Genomic DNA, 15,500 nt, shown 5'->3' with positions numbered 1-15,500 from the left:
ACAGAGGGAGAGAAAGAGACACACACAGAAGGAGAGGTAGAGAGAGAGACGCGGACACAGGAGACATAGAGAGACAGAAGGAGACAGAGAGAGACAGGAGTGACACAGACACAGAGACGGAGAGAGATAGGAGAGAAAGAGACACAGAAAGATAGATAGACAGAGAGAGAGACAGAGAGAGATAGAGAGTGACAGAGAGGAGAGGCAGAGAGAGAGACATTGAGGGATAGAGAGCCAGAGGGAGAGAGGGAAGCGGGGAGGAGCAGAAGAGAGAGAGAGGGAGCAGTCCTCGTTCACCGGTTACTTCACCCCCTGGTCCCGGAGCTCCGAGACCCAGCCGCCGCTTGAACCATGAGCTGCGCCGTGACGCTGCTGGCCCTCTGCCTCTCCATCCGCATCCACGCCTTGGTCCTCGACTCCAACACCATCAGGAGCTCGGCCGAAATTCAACATACTCCCGCCCATCAGGTGAGAGGCGCGGGCCGAGTGGCCGGGGGAGGGAGGGGAGGTTTGGCCGGCTGTGTTGGTTCAGGGGGTGGGGATGAAGAGATGTCCGGGGTGATGGAAGATGGTGCCCATGGGAGATGTCCACTCTGGTGGGCACAAAATGCTGGAGTAACCCATCTGTGGAGAGAAGGAATGGGTGACGTTTCAGGTCTGAAGAAGGGTCTCGACTCGAAACGACACCCATTCCTTCTCTCCAGAGATGCTGCCTGTCCCGCTGAGTTACACCAGCATTTTGTGTCTAAACATGGATAGGTGATGTTTTGGGATGAGGCTTTTGTGTCCTTTGTGCATGGGCCAAAATTTGAAACATATAAGATTGTTAAGGGCTTGGACACACTAGAGGCAGGAAACCGGACATCCGTTGTACAGGGTCTTGGTGAGACCACACCTGGAGTATTGCGTACAGTTTTGGTCTCCTAATCTGAGGAAAGACATTCATGCCATAGAGGGAGTACAGAGAAGGTTCACCAGACTGATTCCTGGGATGTCAGGACTTTCATATGAAGAAAGACTGGATAGACTCGGCTTGGACTCGCTAGAATTTAGAAGATTGAGGGGGGGTCTTATAGAAACTTACAAAATTCTTAAGGGGTTGGACAGGCTAGATGCAGGAAGATTGTTCCCGATGTTGGGGGAGTCCAGAACAAGGGGGTCACAGTTTAAGGATAAGGGGGAAATCTTTTAGGACCAAGATGAGAAAAACATTTTTTTTCACACACAGAGAGTGGTGAATCTGTGGAATTATCTGCCACAGAAGGTAGTTGAGGCCAGTTCATTGGCTATATTTAAGAGGGAGTTAGATGTGGCCCTTGTGGCTAAAGGGATCAGGGGGTATGGAGAGAAGGCAGGTACAGGATACTGAGTTGGATGATCAGCCATGATCATATTGAATGGTGGCAGGCTCGAAGGGCCGAATGGCCTACTCCTGCACCTATTTTGTATGTTTCTATGTTTCTACACGTTCACCTCTGTTACTTCAATGTTGAACCAAGAGTTATACATGATGATGTTAGAACTGGAGCCACAGAGGTTTGGTTGGTATCAGTGTACATAGAGGGAGGTGGGACTACTGTTGGGCAACACACACACACACACACACACACACACACACACACACACACACACACACACACACACACACACACACACACACACACACACACACACACACACACACACACACACACACACACCTACACACACCTACACACACACACACACACACACACACACACACACACACACACACACACACACACACACACACACACACACACACACACACACACACTGAGTCAATGTTCCCTCTTGCAGTAAGTCGTTCAAAGGAGACAATTACACATCATTTTGTAACCGGCTTGCAAAGCTATTGAGCCACACGGCTGAGAAACAGGCCCTTCTGCCCAACATGGCTGTGCTGACTGACCCTGCATCCGAGCCACTTGTCAATGTGAGAAGTTTAATCTTTGATTCAGCTTCAGTAGAGGCACAAATGAGCGGCTGTCAGAGTGTATTTGATCTCATCGATCGACTGCTCTTGGCCGTTCCTCTTTTTGATCTGTTTCTACATGAAACGCACCTCCCCAAACAAGGTGGGCGGACGGGATCTCCAGCGAGCGTTTGTGCCACATCCATCATCCTGATGAATGAGCGGAAGAGACGGAGAGAGGGGGAATCCCGGGTGAATTAAAGACCTGAGCTTCAACCATTACTCTGTTCCGCCCAGATGCAGGTGGGACAAGATTTGTTCTCCTGGTTCCCCTGCTTCCATCTTCACCAGAGCTCTCCCAACGCCACTCCTCATAACCCACTGTGCTCACCACTGTGGTCACTACCATCACCACTGCGCTCACTACTGCGCTCACTACTGTGGCCTACACCAACCTAAATCCGCGGTCTCCGGTGGGGAAGAGCCGACTATGGACTGGCTCTGGACTCTGGTCCCGACCACGGGGGGGGGGGGGGGGGGGGGGGATGGAGGAGGACTGGCCAAATGTTGTGCCTTCCACCACAGTGATGAATGCTGTGGTGGATGTTTGTGTTAAATTTTTATTGTGTATTGTGTGTTCTTTATCATTGTACCGCTGCTGACAAATTCATTTCACTTGCACTTTATGTGCAATGTGACGAATAAAACTGTATTGTATTGTATTGTACTGCGCTCACTACTGCGCTCACTACTGCGCTCACTACAGCGACCACTGTGGTCACTACTGTCACCACCGATGTCAATCCTTCAGATAATCAACATTTCGGATTGTCTTTCGGATTTCCAACACCTGCTCTATTTCACTTTAGCAATTTAGGATAATGTTTCAACATTCTCCATCTGGGCCTCTGTAGCCCGATCCCATCCCTCTGCCTGATGTACATTGCCCTTGGTGTGCAGATGTGTGGGAACGATCCAATGGGAATGTGGGGGAGACTAAAGTGGGAAGGCTGTTGGTTTCGTGTAAATACGAATAGTGCGGAAGAACTCTGCGGGTCAGGCAGCATCTGTGGAGGGAAAGGACAGGCGATATCCCAAACAGAAACGTTGCCTGTCCATTCCCTCCGCAGAGGCTGCCTGACCCCCTGAGTTCCTCCAGCACTTTGTGTTTCGCTCAAGATTCCAGCCTCTGCAGTCTCTTGTGTCATCGGATGAGTGTAATTGGGCGCCTGGTGGCCGGTGTGGACCCGAGGGTCTGTTTCCGACGTGTACGTTTCACCCAAAGATAGACACTGAGTGCGAGAGTAACTCGGGGGTTCAGGCAGCATCGGTGGAAGGGAAAGGATCAGCGGCGTTTCAGACGTTTCCAGACCTTATTCAGACCCGGACTCGATCCATGTTCTCCAGAGATGCTGCCTGACCCGCTGAGTTACTCCAGCACTCTGTGAAACATCACCTATCCATGATCTCCACAGATGCTGCCTGATCCACTGAGTTACTCCAGCACTCTGTGAAACGTCACCTATCCATGTTCTCCACAGATGATGCCTGACCCGCTGAGTTACTCCAGCACTCTGTGAAACATCGCCTATCCATGTTCTCCACAGATGTTGCCTGACCCGCTGAGTTACTCCAGCACTCTGTGAAACATCACCTATCCATGTTCTCCACAGATGCTGCCTGACCCGCTGAGTTTCTCCAGCACTCTGTGAAACATCACCTATCCAAATATCCAGACTTGGCCTCCACAGCCCTCTGTGGCAATGAGTTCCACAGATTAACTACCCTCTGACTAAAGAAGTTCCTCCTCACCTCCTTTCTAAAAGAGCAGGCTTTAATTTTGAGGCTACAACCTCTGGTCCTAGACTCTCCCACCAGTGGAAACATCCTTTCCACATCCACTCTATCTTTTCCCTTCATTATTCTGTAAAAGTTTCAATGAGGTCCCCCCCTCAACCTTCTAAACTCCAGCGAGTACGGGCTCAGTGCTGTTAAACGCTCATCATTTGCTAACGCACTCATTCCTGGGTAGACAAAAATGCTGGAGAAACTCAGCGGGTGAGGCAGCATCTATGGAGCGAAGGAATAGGTGACGTTTCGGGTCGTTAAGGGTTTTTCCGCAGTTCTATTTCTCATTCCTGGGATCATTCTTGTAACGTTAGCATCACTGACCTGCTGCTTTCCATTGCTTCTTCAGGAGCCCCAGTGCGCGTCAGATGCTGAGTGCGGCCCCCGGGAGTTCTGCCTCTCCTCTCGGCGTGAAGCGCCCGCCTGTTCCCAGTGCAGAGGGACCCGGAAGCGATGCCACCGAGATGCCATGTGCTGCGATGGAAGCCACTGCCTGAACAGTAAGGACGATGACACTGGCACTGGCCCAGTAGTGAGAGGCCTGGACAGAGTGGGTGTGGAGTGGAGAGGATGCTTCCACCAGTGAGAGAGTCTAGGACCAGAGGGCACAGCCTCAGAATAAAAGGACGTACCTTTGGAAAGATGAGGAGGAACTTATTTAGTCAGAGGGTGGTGAATCTGTGGAATTCGTACATAGAAATATAGAAATTAGGTGCAGGAGTAGTCCATTCGGCCCTTCGAGCCTGCACCGCCATTCAATATGATCATGGCTGATCATCCAACTCAGTATCCCGTACCTGCCTTCTCTCCATACCCTCTGATCCCCTTAGCCACAAGGGCCACATCTAACTCCCTCTTAAATATAGCCAATGAACTGGCCTCGACTACCCTCTGTGGCAGAGAGTTCCAGAGATTCACCACTCTCTGTGTGAAAAAAGTTCTTCTCATCTCGGTTTTAAAGGATTTCCCCCTTATCCTTAAGCTGTGACCCCTTGTCCTGGACTTCCCCAACATCGGGAGCAATCTTCCTGCATCTAGCCTGTCCAACCCCTTAAGAATTTTATAAGTTTCTATAAGATCCCCTCTCAATCTCCTAAATTCTAGAGAGTATAAACCAAGTCTATCCAGTCTTTCTTCATAAGACAGTCCTGACATCCCAGGAATCAGTCTGGTGAACCTTCTCTGCACTCCCTCTATGGCAATAATGTCCTTCCTCAGATTTGGAGACCAAAACTGTACGCAATACTCCAGGTGTGGTCTCACCAAGACCCTGTACAACTGCAGTAGAACCTCCCTGCTCCTATACTCAAATCCTTTTGCTATGAAAGCTAACATACCATTCGCTTTCTTCACTGCCTGCTGCACCTGCATGCCTACTTTCAATGACTGGTGTACCATGACACCCAGGTCTCGCTGCATGTGTGCGTGTTCATGCGTGTGTATGTCAGGGAAGGAAGATGAGGCAGGGACTATCCAAAACATTTAAGGAACAGTTAGACAGGTACATGGATAGGACATGTGAGAGAATGGAGCAGCTGGGCTTGTATACTGGAGTTTAGAAGGATGAGAGGGTATCTTATCGAAACATATAAGATTGTTAAGGGTTTGGACACGCCAGAGGCAGGAAACATGTTCCGGATGTTGGGGGGAGTCGAGAACCAGGGGCCACAGTTTAAGAATAAGGAGCCATTTAGAACGGAGACGAGGAAACACTTTTTCTCACAGAGAGTTGTGAGTCTGTGGAATTCTCTGCCTCAGAGGGCAGTGGAGCCCGGTTCTCTGGATACTTTCAAGAGAGAGCTAGTAGGGCTCTTAATGATAGCCGAGTCAGGGGATATGGGGAGAAGGTAGGAACGAGTTACTGATTGGGGATGATCAGCCATTATCACAGAGAATGGCAATGCTGGCTTGAAGGGCCGAATGGCCTCCTCCTGCACCTATTGTCTATTGACAGGTTTGGATGGATATGGACCAAACGCAGGCAGGCGGGCGGGACAAGTATAGTTGGGACATGTTGGCCAGTGTGGGCAAGGTGGGGGGGTTTCCACACTGTATCACTCTATGACTAAGTCAGCCTTGATCCCCCAGTAACAGAGCTCCACGATGCTACACTTCACCAATAATGCTGCTTTCAGACAGCACCAACATCCACACTGAGTGTCATTATTGGGCGATGGCAGCCGCTTGTTCCTCTCACAATAGACCGATCACAGTCGCCCGCCAGAGACCATCGCTTTAAACAATCACCAAAGGAGGCGGAAGCAGCCTCTTTGTGTGGACTCGACAGAACACAGGATACACTGGCCACAGGGAGTAACTGGAGCAGGGATCACTGAATCTTTGCAAGTGGCAACCTTTGATGCACAGTGAATGAATGCAGGGCTGCGGGGAGGACGGGTGATCCAGCTCGGATCTGATGGCCACCATAGAACTGTAAAGCTCAATGGCTTGGGGTTAACGGGCAAAACACCACCAGAGGAGGCGTTAGTTACAACACAATCCCAGGGGAGCTCCAGTGTATTAAGGTTCTATCTGGCTTTGGAACATGAGAAGCTGAGATGGACATTGAAGACAATGCCACTTTGATCATTGGCCCCACTCATCTCAGATCTTTTCAGCTTCAGCAAGTGAAGTTGACAGATAAAAGTTCACAGATGAAGCGAGAGCCATTTCTCTAATTAACATCATAGCTCTTGCTGGGGAAGGGGGGTGGGGACGAGAGATGTGGACGGTCCTTGGGACAAATGAATGGAAGATATGCAAAAAATCCCAACCATAATCAAGGAAGTGTGGAGCCCACAATGGTCCATTGTCTGCTGGGGGTTAAACCAGCATCTGCAGTTCCTCCCTTCAAATTTAGAGAAAGACAATGGAGATGTGGGTCTTGAACGGCCGGGGGGAGGTTCAATACTAATGTGAGTTATTAGCAACCGCGGAGGAAGAAGAATGGAACATTTGTCCGAGCGATTGCCATAATTACAATGTGGGTATTTGCGGACAGCTGCTTTCAGGCACGTTGTGAAAGTCTGTCTCGATAGTAACACACATAGACAATAGACAATAGGTGCAGGAGTAGGCCATTCGGCCCTTCGAGCCAGCACCGCCATTCAATGTGATCATGGCTGATCATCCCCAATCAGTACCCCGTTCCTGCCTTCTCCCCATATCCCCTGACTCCGCTATTTTTAAGGGCCCTATCTAGCTCTCTCTTGAAAGCATCCAGAGAACCCGCCTCCACTGAGGCAGAGAATTCCACACTCACAACTCTCTGTGAGAAAAAGTGTTTCCTCGACTCCGTTCTAATTCTTAAACTGTGGCCCCTGGTTCTGGACTCCCCCAACATCGGGAACATGTTTCCTGCCTCTAGCGTGTCCAAACCCTTAACAATCTTATATGTTTCAATAAGATACCCTCTCATCCTTCTAAACCCCAGCGTGTACAAGCCCAGCCGCTCCATTCTCTCAGCATATGACAGTCCCGCCATCCCGGGAATTAACCCACGCTGCACTCCCTCAATAGCAAGAATTGCGGGATGCGACATCTTCCAGCAAATGATCACGTGTGAACACTTCTAATTAATGAAAGCATAATTTTTTTTGTGGCAAGCCTACATATTCTGCCAGGAGGTGAATACCTGCCTCCTCTTGTGAAGTTGAGTTCCATTTAAATTAAAAAATCCTTCACTCCATTCACCTGGGAAACGTAGCTTTGAAAAGGACCTTTTATCTTCATCCCTTCCCCCCGAATCCCCACTAGCCCAGGGCTATGCATTTATTACAGCTGTATCCTGCATAACTCTATATCTGCTGCTGTGATCCAGCACACAATAACCCCCCCCCACCCTCTCGTCCGATTCACAATAAAGTACTGATATAATCGGAGAAGGTTGATCTCTGGAGAAGGTGATTCAGCCCGGGAGGAGCAGCTACTGACAGTTGCCCGTTTTGTTCTTTTTGCTTCAGATGCGTGCACGGCATCGGATGCCCCGGCAGCGGAGAGGCAGTCTAAGGACGGAGAGACGCGCAACACAAAGGGCAGCAAGAAGACCAAACGGCCCCACACCCAGAGAGTCAAGGAAGCACGACCAAAGAACGAGTGGGAGAGGGTGGAAAATCGACAGGCTGGCAAAGGTAATGTACCCGACCAGCGTGCCCTTGTTTAATTTGTGGTACACTTACTCGCAGCTGATGGCAGTGTGGCCTCTGGCAGTGTAGCCGCTGGGAGTGTGGCCTCTGGCAGTGTAGCCACTGGGAGTCTGGCCACTGGGAGTCTGGCCGCTGGCAGTGTGGCCACTGGGAGTCTGGCCTCTGGCAGTGTGGCCACTGGGAGTGTGGCCTCTGGGAGTGTGGCCACTGGGAGTGTGGCCTCTGGGAGTGTGGCCTCTGGCAGTGTAGCCACTGGGAGTGTAGACACTGGGAGTGTGGCCTCTGGGAGTCTGGCCACTGGGAGTGTGGCCTCTGGGAGTGTGGCCACTGGGAGTCTGGCCGCTGGCAGTGTAGCCACTGGGAGTGTGGCCTCTGGGAGTGTGGCCACTGGGAGTCTGGCCACTGGGAGTGTGGCCTCTGGCAGTGTAGCTGCTGGGAGTGTGGCCTCTGGGAGTGTAGCCACTGGGAGTCTGGCCTCTGGGAGTGTGGCCTCTGGGAGTGTAGCCACTGGGAGTCTGGCCTCTGGGAGTCTGGCCTCTGGGAGTGTAGCCCCTGGGAGTGTGGCCTCTGGGAGTGTGGCCTCTGGGAGTGTGGCCTCTGGGAGTGTAGCCACTGGCAGTGTGGCCGCTGGGAGTCTGGCCGCTGGCAGTGTAGCTGCTGACAGTGTAGCCACTGGGAGTCTGGCCACTGGCAGTGTGGCCACTGGGAGTCTGGCCACTGGGAGTCTGGCCGCTGGGAGTCTGGCCGCTGGCAGTGTAGCTGCTGACAGTGTAGCCACTGGGAGTCTGGCCACTGGGAGTGTGGCCACTGGGAGTGTGGCCACTGGGAGTCTGGCCGCTGGGAGTCTGGCCGCTGGGAGTGCTGCCTGTACGGAGTTTGCACGTTCTCCCCGTGACCTGCGTGTGTTTTCTCCGAGATCTCAGGTTTCCTCCCACACTCCAAAGACGTGCAGGTTTGTAGGTTAATTGGTTTGGTAAATGTAAAAATTGTCCCTAGTGTGTGTAGGATAGTGTTAATGTGCGGGAATTGCTGGTCGGCGCGGACCTGGTGGGACGAAGGGCCTGTTTCTACACTGTATCTCTAAACTAAACTAAACTATTACATCAATCAAAGAGCTGGACCTACACTAACCATATTGTTTTTGCAATTAAACTCACTTCAGTTAAACTTCATCAAATTGTAGGTCTTCAAAACCTCAGCGGTGTAAATTAAAACTAATTTGAAGAAAAGTTACGTCCAATTATATATGCTGCCGGAGAACTGATTGTAGATGATCAGCCATGATCATATTGAATGGTGGTGCTGGCTCGATGGGCCGAATGGCCTACTCCTGCACCTATTGTCTATTGTCTGCCTTGATTAGAGGGTACCAGCTATAAAGAAAGGTTGAACAAGTACCTGGATAGGATAGGTTGAGTGCATTATGGGCAGGGGGGACGAGTGTAGATGGGGCATGTTGGGCTGAAGGGCCTGTTCTCATGACTCTATGACTCTCGTATCAGAAGGTAACAAACTAGGGAGGTTGTGTAGGAAGGAACTGCAGATGCTGGTTTAACCCGAAGATAGACACAAAATGCTGGAGTAACTCGGTGGGACAGGCAGCATCTCTGGAGAGAAGGAATGGGCGACGTTTCTGGCTGAGACCCTTCTTCAGTCTGAATACAGATGCTGCTTGTCCCGCCTTTTGAGTCTAAACTAGGAGGGTTTCAGACATTAAATAAGGCAGCAATTTGTGGTCAGTGATTGACCCTGTGGTATCAGGTTGTGAAAGGGGAATTGGATCAGGACACTCTACCAATTGTTGGTCATTCACAAAGCCCACATCTAAAGAGTGCAGGATTTGGTTGAGGATTTAATGGGACATTGGGCGTCAGTACCAACACATTCAGGAGGGGAACTAAAGAAAGCTGTAATTACTGAATTAAGAGTCCGCCTGCACTTCCCCTCATTTATAAATATGATTCGGGAAATTACAGCAAAACATTTCTTTACCACCTTGCAGTGAGTGAATTGGCCTAATGGCAACTTAAAAAATGTATCCAGTGAATCAATTCCATATGTTTATAACTTATTAAATATGTGGAGAGTTTAGTTTTTAAGAGTGTGGTAGAGCTTCTGATTGTGACCCGACATGTTAAATTACAGGGCTTGGTATCGTCATATTCTTCATATTAGCCTCACTGCACAGGAGTCGATCCTGTTCTCAAGATAATCAGATTAAATGCTGTGGGAATGTGCCTACGGAGCTTTAAGTGGTGGGACCACTGTATGCATTTACAGAGAGGGACTAGAAGGGGGAAAAAAAGGAGATCTGGTACCTTTCTTTCCAGATGTGGAAACGAGGAGCTGCAGATGCTGGTTGATGCACAAGTTGAGGCATAACTCGGGTCAGGCAGCAGCGCTGGAGAAAGACACAAAAAGCTGGAGGAAGCTCAGCGGGACAAGCTGCATCTCTGGAGACAAGGAATGGGTGACGTTTTGGGTCCCCGAAACGTCACCCATTCCTTCTCTCCAGAGACGCTGCCTGTCCCGCTGAGTTACTCCAGCTTTTTGTGTCTATCTTCGGCTTAAAGCAGCATCTGCAGTTCCTTCCTGCACAGCCCTGCATAACATGGAATGGTTATGTTTCGGGTCGAGACCCTTCTTTCTAGTTTTAACTGTTATCGTACTAATCTTTGCACTGCAAATATCATTAACTGCAAACTACATTCATTTACTTACATCACTTCCTAATCATTATTCTGTTAGATATCCAATGAGCGGGAGAAACACTGAATATTATTCCCTTAGATAGAAACATAGAAAATAGGTGCAGGGGTAGGCCATTCGGCCCTTTGAGCCTGCACCGCCATTCAACATGATCATGGCTGATCATCCAACTCAGTATCCTGTACCTGCCTTCTCTCCATACCCCCTGATCCCTTTAGCCACAAGGGCCACATCTAACTCCCTCTTAAATATAGCCTTACCCTTATCATGTATCTGTACACTGTGAATGGCTGGATTGCAATTATGTACTGCCTTTCCGCTGACTGGTTAGCACGCAACAAAAGCTTTTCACTGTACCTCGGTACACGTGACAGTAAACCAAATTGAAACTGGATGAATCAATTTGTGAAATCAACAATTTTATAACAATAAGATTTCTGATTTTAAGTTTGTGACTGGGCTCCCAAAGATTATGTCTGAATAAATCTTGTCTTGTCAATTAGATTGCATTTTTAAATTATGGGCTATAATATAAAAAGGAAGAATATTGTTTCCTGGCAACTTTTTATGACAAGGATGAGAGTTAAATCCCTGAAATTAATGCTAACTCAATACACAGATAAAATAAAACGTCAGTGAAATCAAACCAGTCCAGACAGTGTTTAAGAAGGAACTGCAGATGCTGGAAAATCGAAGGTAGACAAAAATGCTGGAGAAACTCAGCGGGTGAGGCAGCATGTATGGAGCGAAGGAAATAGGCGACGTTTCAGGCCGAAACCCTTCTCCAGACATATTGCTGTACAGGTACACAAAAATGCTGGAGAAACTCAGCGGGTGCAGCAGCATCTATGGAGCGAAGGACATAATGCTCCTTCGCTCCATAGATGCTGCTGCACCCGCTGAGTTTCTCCAGCATTTTTGTGTACCTTCGATTTTCCAGCATCTGCAGCTCCTTCTTAAACATATTGCTGTACAGACCAGTCTCCTCCAGACCGTAGAAGATAGAACTGCAGATGCTGGAAAAATCAAAGGTAGACCTCTTCTTCTTGCGTATGGCGTGCACGGCCTAATGTTGTAGGACAAGTTGTTCTATTTGATTGTGCACGCCAGGTTGATTGCAACCTACACCTGTTTCGATGAATGCAATCTCCCTGAAGGTCGACAAAAATGCTGGAGAAACTCAGCGGGTGAGGCAGCGCCTAGGAGCGAAGGAATTGGCGATGTTTCGGCTCAAGACCCTTCTTGTTCAGTGTGGGCAAACTAAACTGTGGTAACCAATTGCTAGCTGTGTGATGGAACATTCTGCAGGCAAATGCTGAAAACGGAGAGTTTGAGAAGGAGTTTCTTCCCAGAGGCCAAGAGTTTGTAACTTATCTCTCCAGGGACTAACTTTACTGAAACCAATTTACTGTTGTGTGGTGACTTTTTAAAATTGCTGTTTTTTCTTTTATTCCTCCCACAAATATGCAATATGTGAATATGTGATTCTATTCCATTCTGTTTTGCAGTTTTTTTGCACGAAGTCCGCGAGCATTGCCACTTTTCATTTCACTGCACATCTCATATGTGTATGTGACGAATAAAGTTGACTTTGACTTTGAAATATGTGCGCGTGCAAGCTGTGTATATGGAGATTTAATGATATAAGCTGAGCAAATGTCCTTGCTCATAAATACTCTTTACCTTGCAGGTCTGGAAGGGGAGACGTGCCTGCGAACTTCAGATTGTTCCGCTGGACTGTGTTGCGCCCGTCACTTCTGGTCGAAGATCTGCCGGCCTGTCCTGAAAGAGGGCCAGGTCTGCTCGAAACGAGGGAAGAAGGATGGACCTCAGGGGCCAGAGATCTTCCAGCGGTGTGCCTGCAGTCCAGGCTTGGCCTGCCGCCACCAGAACGAAGACTCGTCTCAAGGCAACTCCAGGCTACGGGTCTGCCAACGCGTCTAGTGAGGGCTGAGCTCCGAATACTTGTTGCAGCCACGTCGCAAACTGCACCAATTACAATAAAACCATTAAGCAAAGCTGTTCCAAATGAATTGCAGATGCTGGAAAAATCGAAGGTACACAAAAATGCTGGAGAATCTCAGCGGGTGAGGCAGCAGCTATGGAGCGAAGGAATAGGCGACGTTTCGGGTCTTCGACCCGAAACGTTGCCTATTCCTTCGCTCCATAGATGCTGCCTCACCCTCTGAGTTTCTCCAGCATTTTTGTATACCAAATAAATTGGTGCATCAAAATATTGATGGCTGTAGACAGTGTCCCAATCTCGAGGATACATGAAAAAAAACCCATTCTGCTACTTGTGGACCTTCTTTGAGGAAGACCTATGGTTGGCATTAATTTAAATCTTTCATGCTGTTATCACCTGCATTATTCCACATCTCCAGTGCTGGCAGCATTTCTTTCTTTCCACTACTTTTGTTTGTAATTCAATAGTCAAAATAGCTTTGTAGGTAAGTGTCCCAGAGAGGGAATTATCGAGTGTTCATATGTGCACATCCCCTGTTACACAAACTTACAGCGACCACTTTATAAGCAATGAAGCTTGGTCAAGAGTCGAGAGTGTTTTATTGTCATATGTCCCAGATAGAACGCTTAAATTCTTACTTGCAGCAGCACAATGATTTAGACATATATTTGGAAAAAGTAGACTATGGATCTTCTGATTTGGGGGGGGGGGGGGGGGGGGGGGGGAGCATTTTCTGTTGAAATATTCAACAACTTTCGTTCCCATTTTTGACATCTGATTTACAGTAAGACTGTATCAAACAGCAATCCAGCACGCAGAAACTAAAAATAAATCCAATTGTGTAGATTCACGAACAAAAAAAAAGGGTTGCAGTCTTGAACCTATACAAATAACAAAATAATTAAAGATAATTACAGTAAAGGATAAATCAAACGATAGTATAATCTGATACCCAGTATAATGAGCGTAGTAAAGCCCCTGTCCCACTTAGGAAACCTGAACGGAAACCTCTGGAGACTTTGCGCCCCACCCAAGGTTTCCGTGCGGTTCCCGGAGGTTTTTGTCAGTCTCCTTACCTGCTTCCACTACCTGCAACCTCCGGCAACCACCTGCAACCTCCGGGAACCGCACGGAAACCTTGTGTGGGGCGCAAAGTCTCCAGAGGTTTCCGTTCAGGTTTCCTAAGTGGGACAGGGGCTTAGAAAGGACTGTAGATGCTGGTTTAAATCTAAAGTCGACACATCCAGTATAATGACATAGGTAACATGTTTGAAATGGCTGTAACATGGAAGTGCATGGTTCATTACTTAATGAACACAGATATGCTGCAACAGGATAAAAGACTTAGCCACTCCAGCGTGTGCTAGGATTATATCCACCATCAAAGATAACAGAAATTCTTGGGGTAACTCAGCAGGACAGGCAGCGTCTCTGGAGAGAAGGAATGGGTGACGTTTTGGGTCGAGACTGATGAAACATCACCTGTTCCTTCTCTCCAGAGATGCTGTCTGTCCCGCTGAGTTACTCCAGCATTTTGTGTCTATCTTCGGTTTTAAACCAGCATCTGCAGTTCCTTCCTACGCAGAGATTCTTGGGGACTGTGGTCGATTGTGGTAAAGTTGTCACACATCTCGTTGGCCGTAAAGCCGTGACCAGCCAGGGAAAAAGGTTCTGACTGAACACTCTATCTATGCCTCTCAAAATTGTATATATTTCTCCCCTCAAACCACCTTCTGCACCCTCTCCAAAGCCTCCACATCCTTCCTGTAATAGGGTGACCAAACCACCATGCAATACTCCAAACATGGCTTGTCCAAAAATATATTTCGTACAATCGAGCTGTCCTCAGCTACAGGATACACTACTTAGTTACTGTATCAATTTGTAACGGTATACAAATGCTATCTTTTGTTAAATCAATTGATTTTGTATTATTATTTTTCAAAACTATGTAACTATTTCTGCATTTCAAGCTATTTAACAATTTAATAATCTAACACTCATAATTTATAAACTTAAGATATTTCAAATCAATCAATAAGATCAAATAAACAAAATCATTTGAAATGGCGCAAAAATGAAAATCCATTTTTTTAAGCAGTTGTGTGGAGTGTTCAAATCTATTTCTAAATGTGATATGTTTGTATCTGGAACTGCAAATGTTCATATTATTTTCTACATTAAATAGAATTTTGCATGACCAATGTGAAATTAAATTTGATACAACTTCTTCCAATGTCAATTCAGATTAATATTTTATTAGCTGAAAGGGAACATATATTTTATAAAGTATAGTGAAAGAGAACGCACACTATTACACACACAACAGTAAAGTCAACCAAGCTGTTCTTTCTTCTTGTACCTCTGCAAATGATTGCAAAAAGAAAAATAAAGTTTATGTCCACAAACGCCAGCACTTACATCAAAGGATAAAAGGTTGTGAGTTGAACGTAACTTGTGAAGTTTGTAGCACAAAGATTATAGTGATACTGTCCTTAAAATGGGACATAAGCTACTCAATTTATAAGTTGGGAGAGGAGCAGAACTTTTCATTACTCATATTTTATTACCATAAGTAAGCAGCTCTCAACCCGATCTAGAATGTGTGTCACTCACAAGAATATCGGTGTTTGTTAATTCTTGTGTGTAGCAAGAGACATTGATGCGTGCTATGCAAGCGATTCACGGCAGACACGAGTACATCAGGTAGTGCAGAAGAGAAAATAAACAGAGTGGAGAATAGTGTAACAGCAACAGAGAAACTGCAGATACATGAAAAGTGCAAGGGCCAAAACAAGGTAGACTGAGAGATCAACTGGAAGTATAGAAGGAGTTAACAGGGGCTGGTCTATGTGTAAGAAAGAACTGTAGATGCTGGTTTACACCGAAGTTAGCA

At 47.5% G+C, this 15,500-nt stretch overlaps 1 protein-coding gene across 1 annotated transcript; it reads left to right on the top strand.

Moving 5' to 3' along the window:
• The first annotated feature begins 253 nt into the window (after positions 1-253).
• dkk4 (dickkopf WNT signaling pathway inhibitor 4) lies at positions 254-12,728 on the top strand. Its single transcript, XM_033013689.1, has 4 exons — positions 254-468; positions 4,134-4,284; positions 7,747-7,914; positions 12,329-12,728. The coding sequence occupies exons 1-4, from the start codon at positions 352-354 to the stop codon at positions 12,580-12,582; spliced, it is 690 nt and encodes a 229-aa protein (XP_032869580.1). The 5' UTR covers positions 254-351; the 3' UTR covers positions 12,583-12,728.
• The last annotated feature ends 2,772 nt before the right edge of the window (positions 12,729-15,500 follow it).

This window comes from Amblyraja radiata, chromosome 39, assembly GCF_010909765.2.
Source record: "Amblyraja radiata isolate CabotCenter1 chromosome 39, sAmbRad1.1.pri, whole genome shotgun sequence".
Lineage (NCBI taxonomy): Eukaryota > Metazoa > Chordata > Chondrichthyes > Rajiformes > Rajidae > Amblyraja > Amblyraja radiata.
Note: the sequence above shows the minus strand (reverse complement) of the source record. Positions and strands in the feature narration are given on the sequence as shown.

Coding starts and splice junctions, on each gene's coding strand:
- dkk4 (XM_033013689.1), top strand. CDS start 352: ATGAGCTGCGCCGTGACGCTGCTGGCCCTCTGCCTCTCCATCCGCATC. Junction 469..4,133: donor AACATACTCCCGCCCATCAG/GTGAGAGGCGCG, acceptor TTGCTTCTTCAG/GAGCCCCAGTGCGCGTCAGA. Junction 4,285..7,746: donor TGGAAGCCACTGCCTGAACA/GTAAGGACGATG, acceptor TTTTTGCTTCAG/ATGCGTGCACGGCATCGGAT.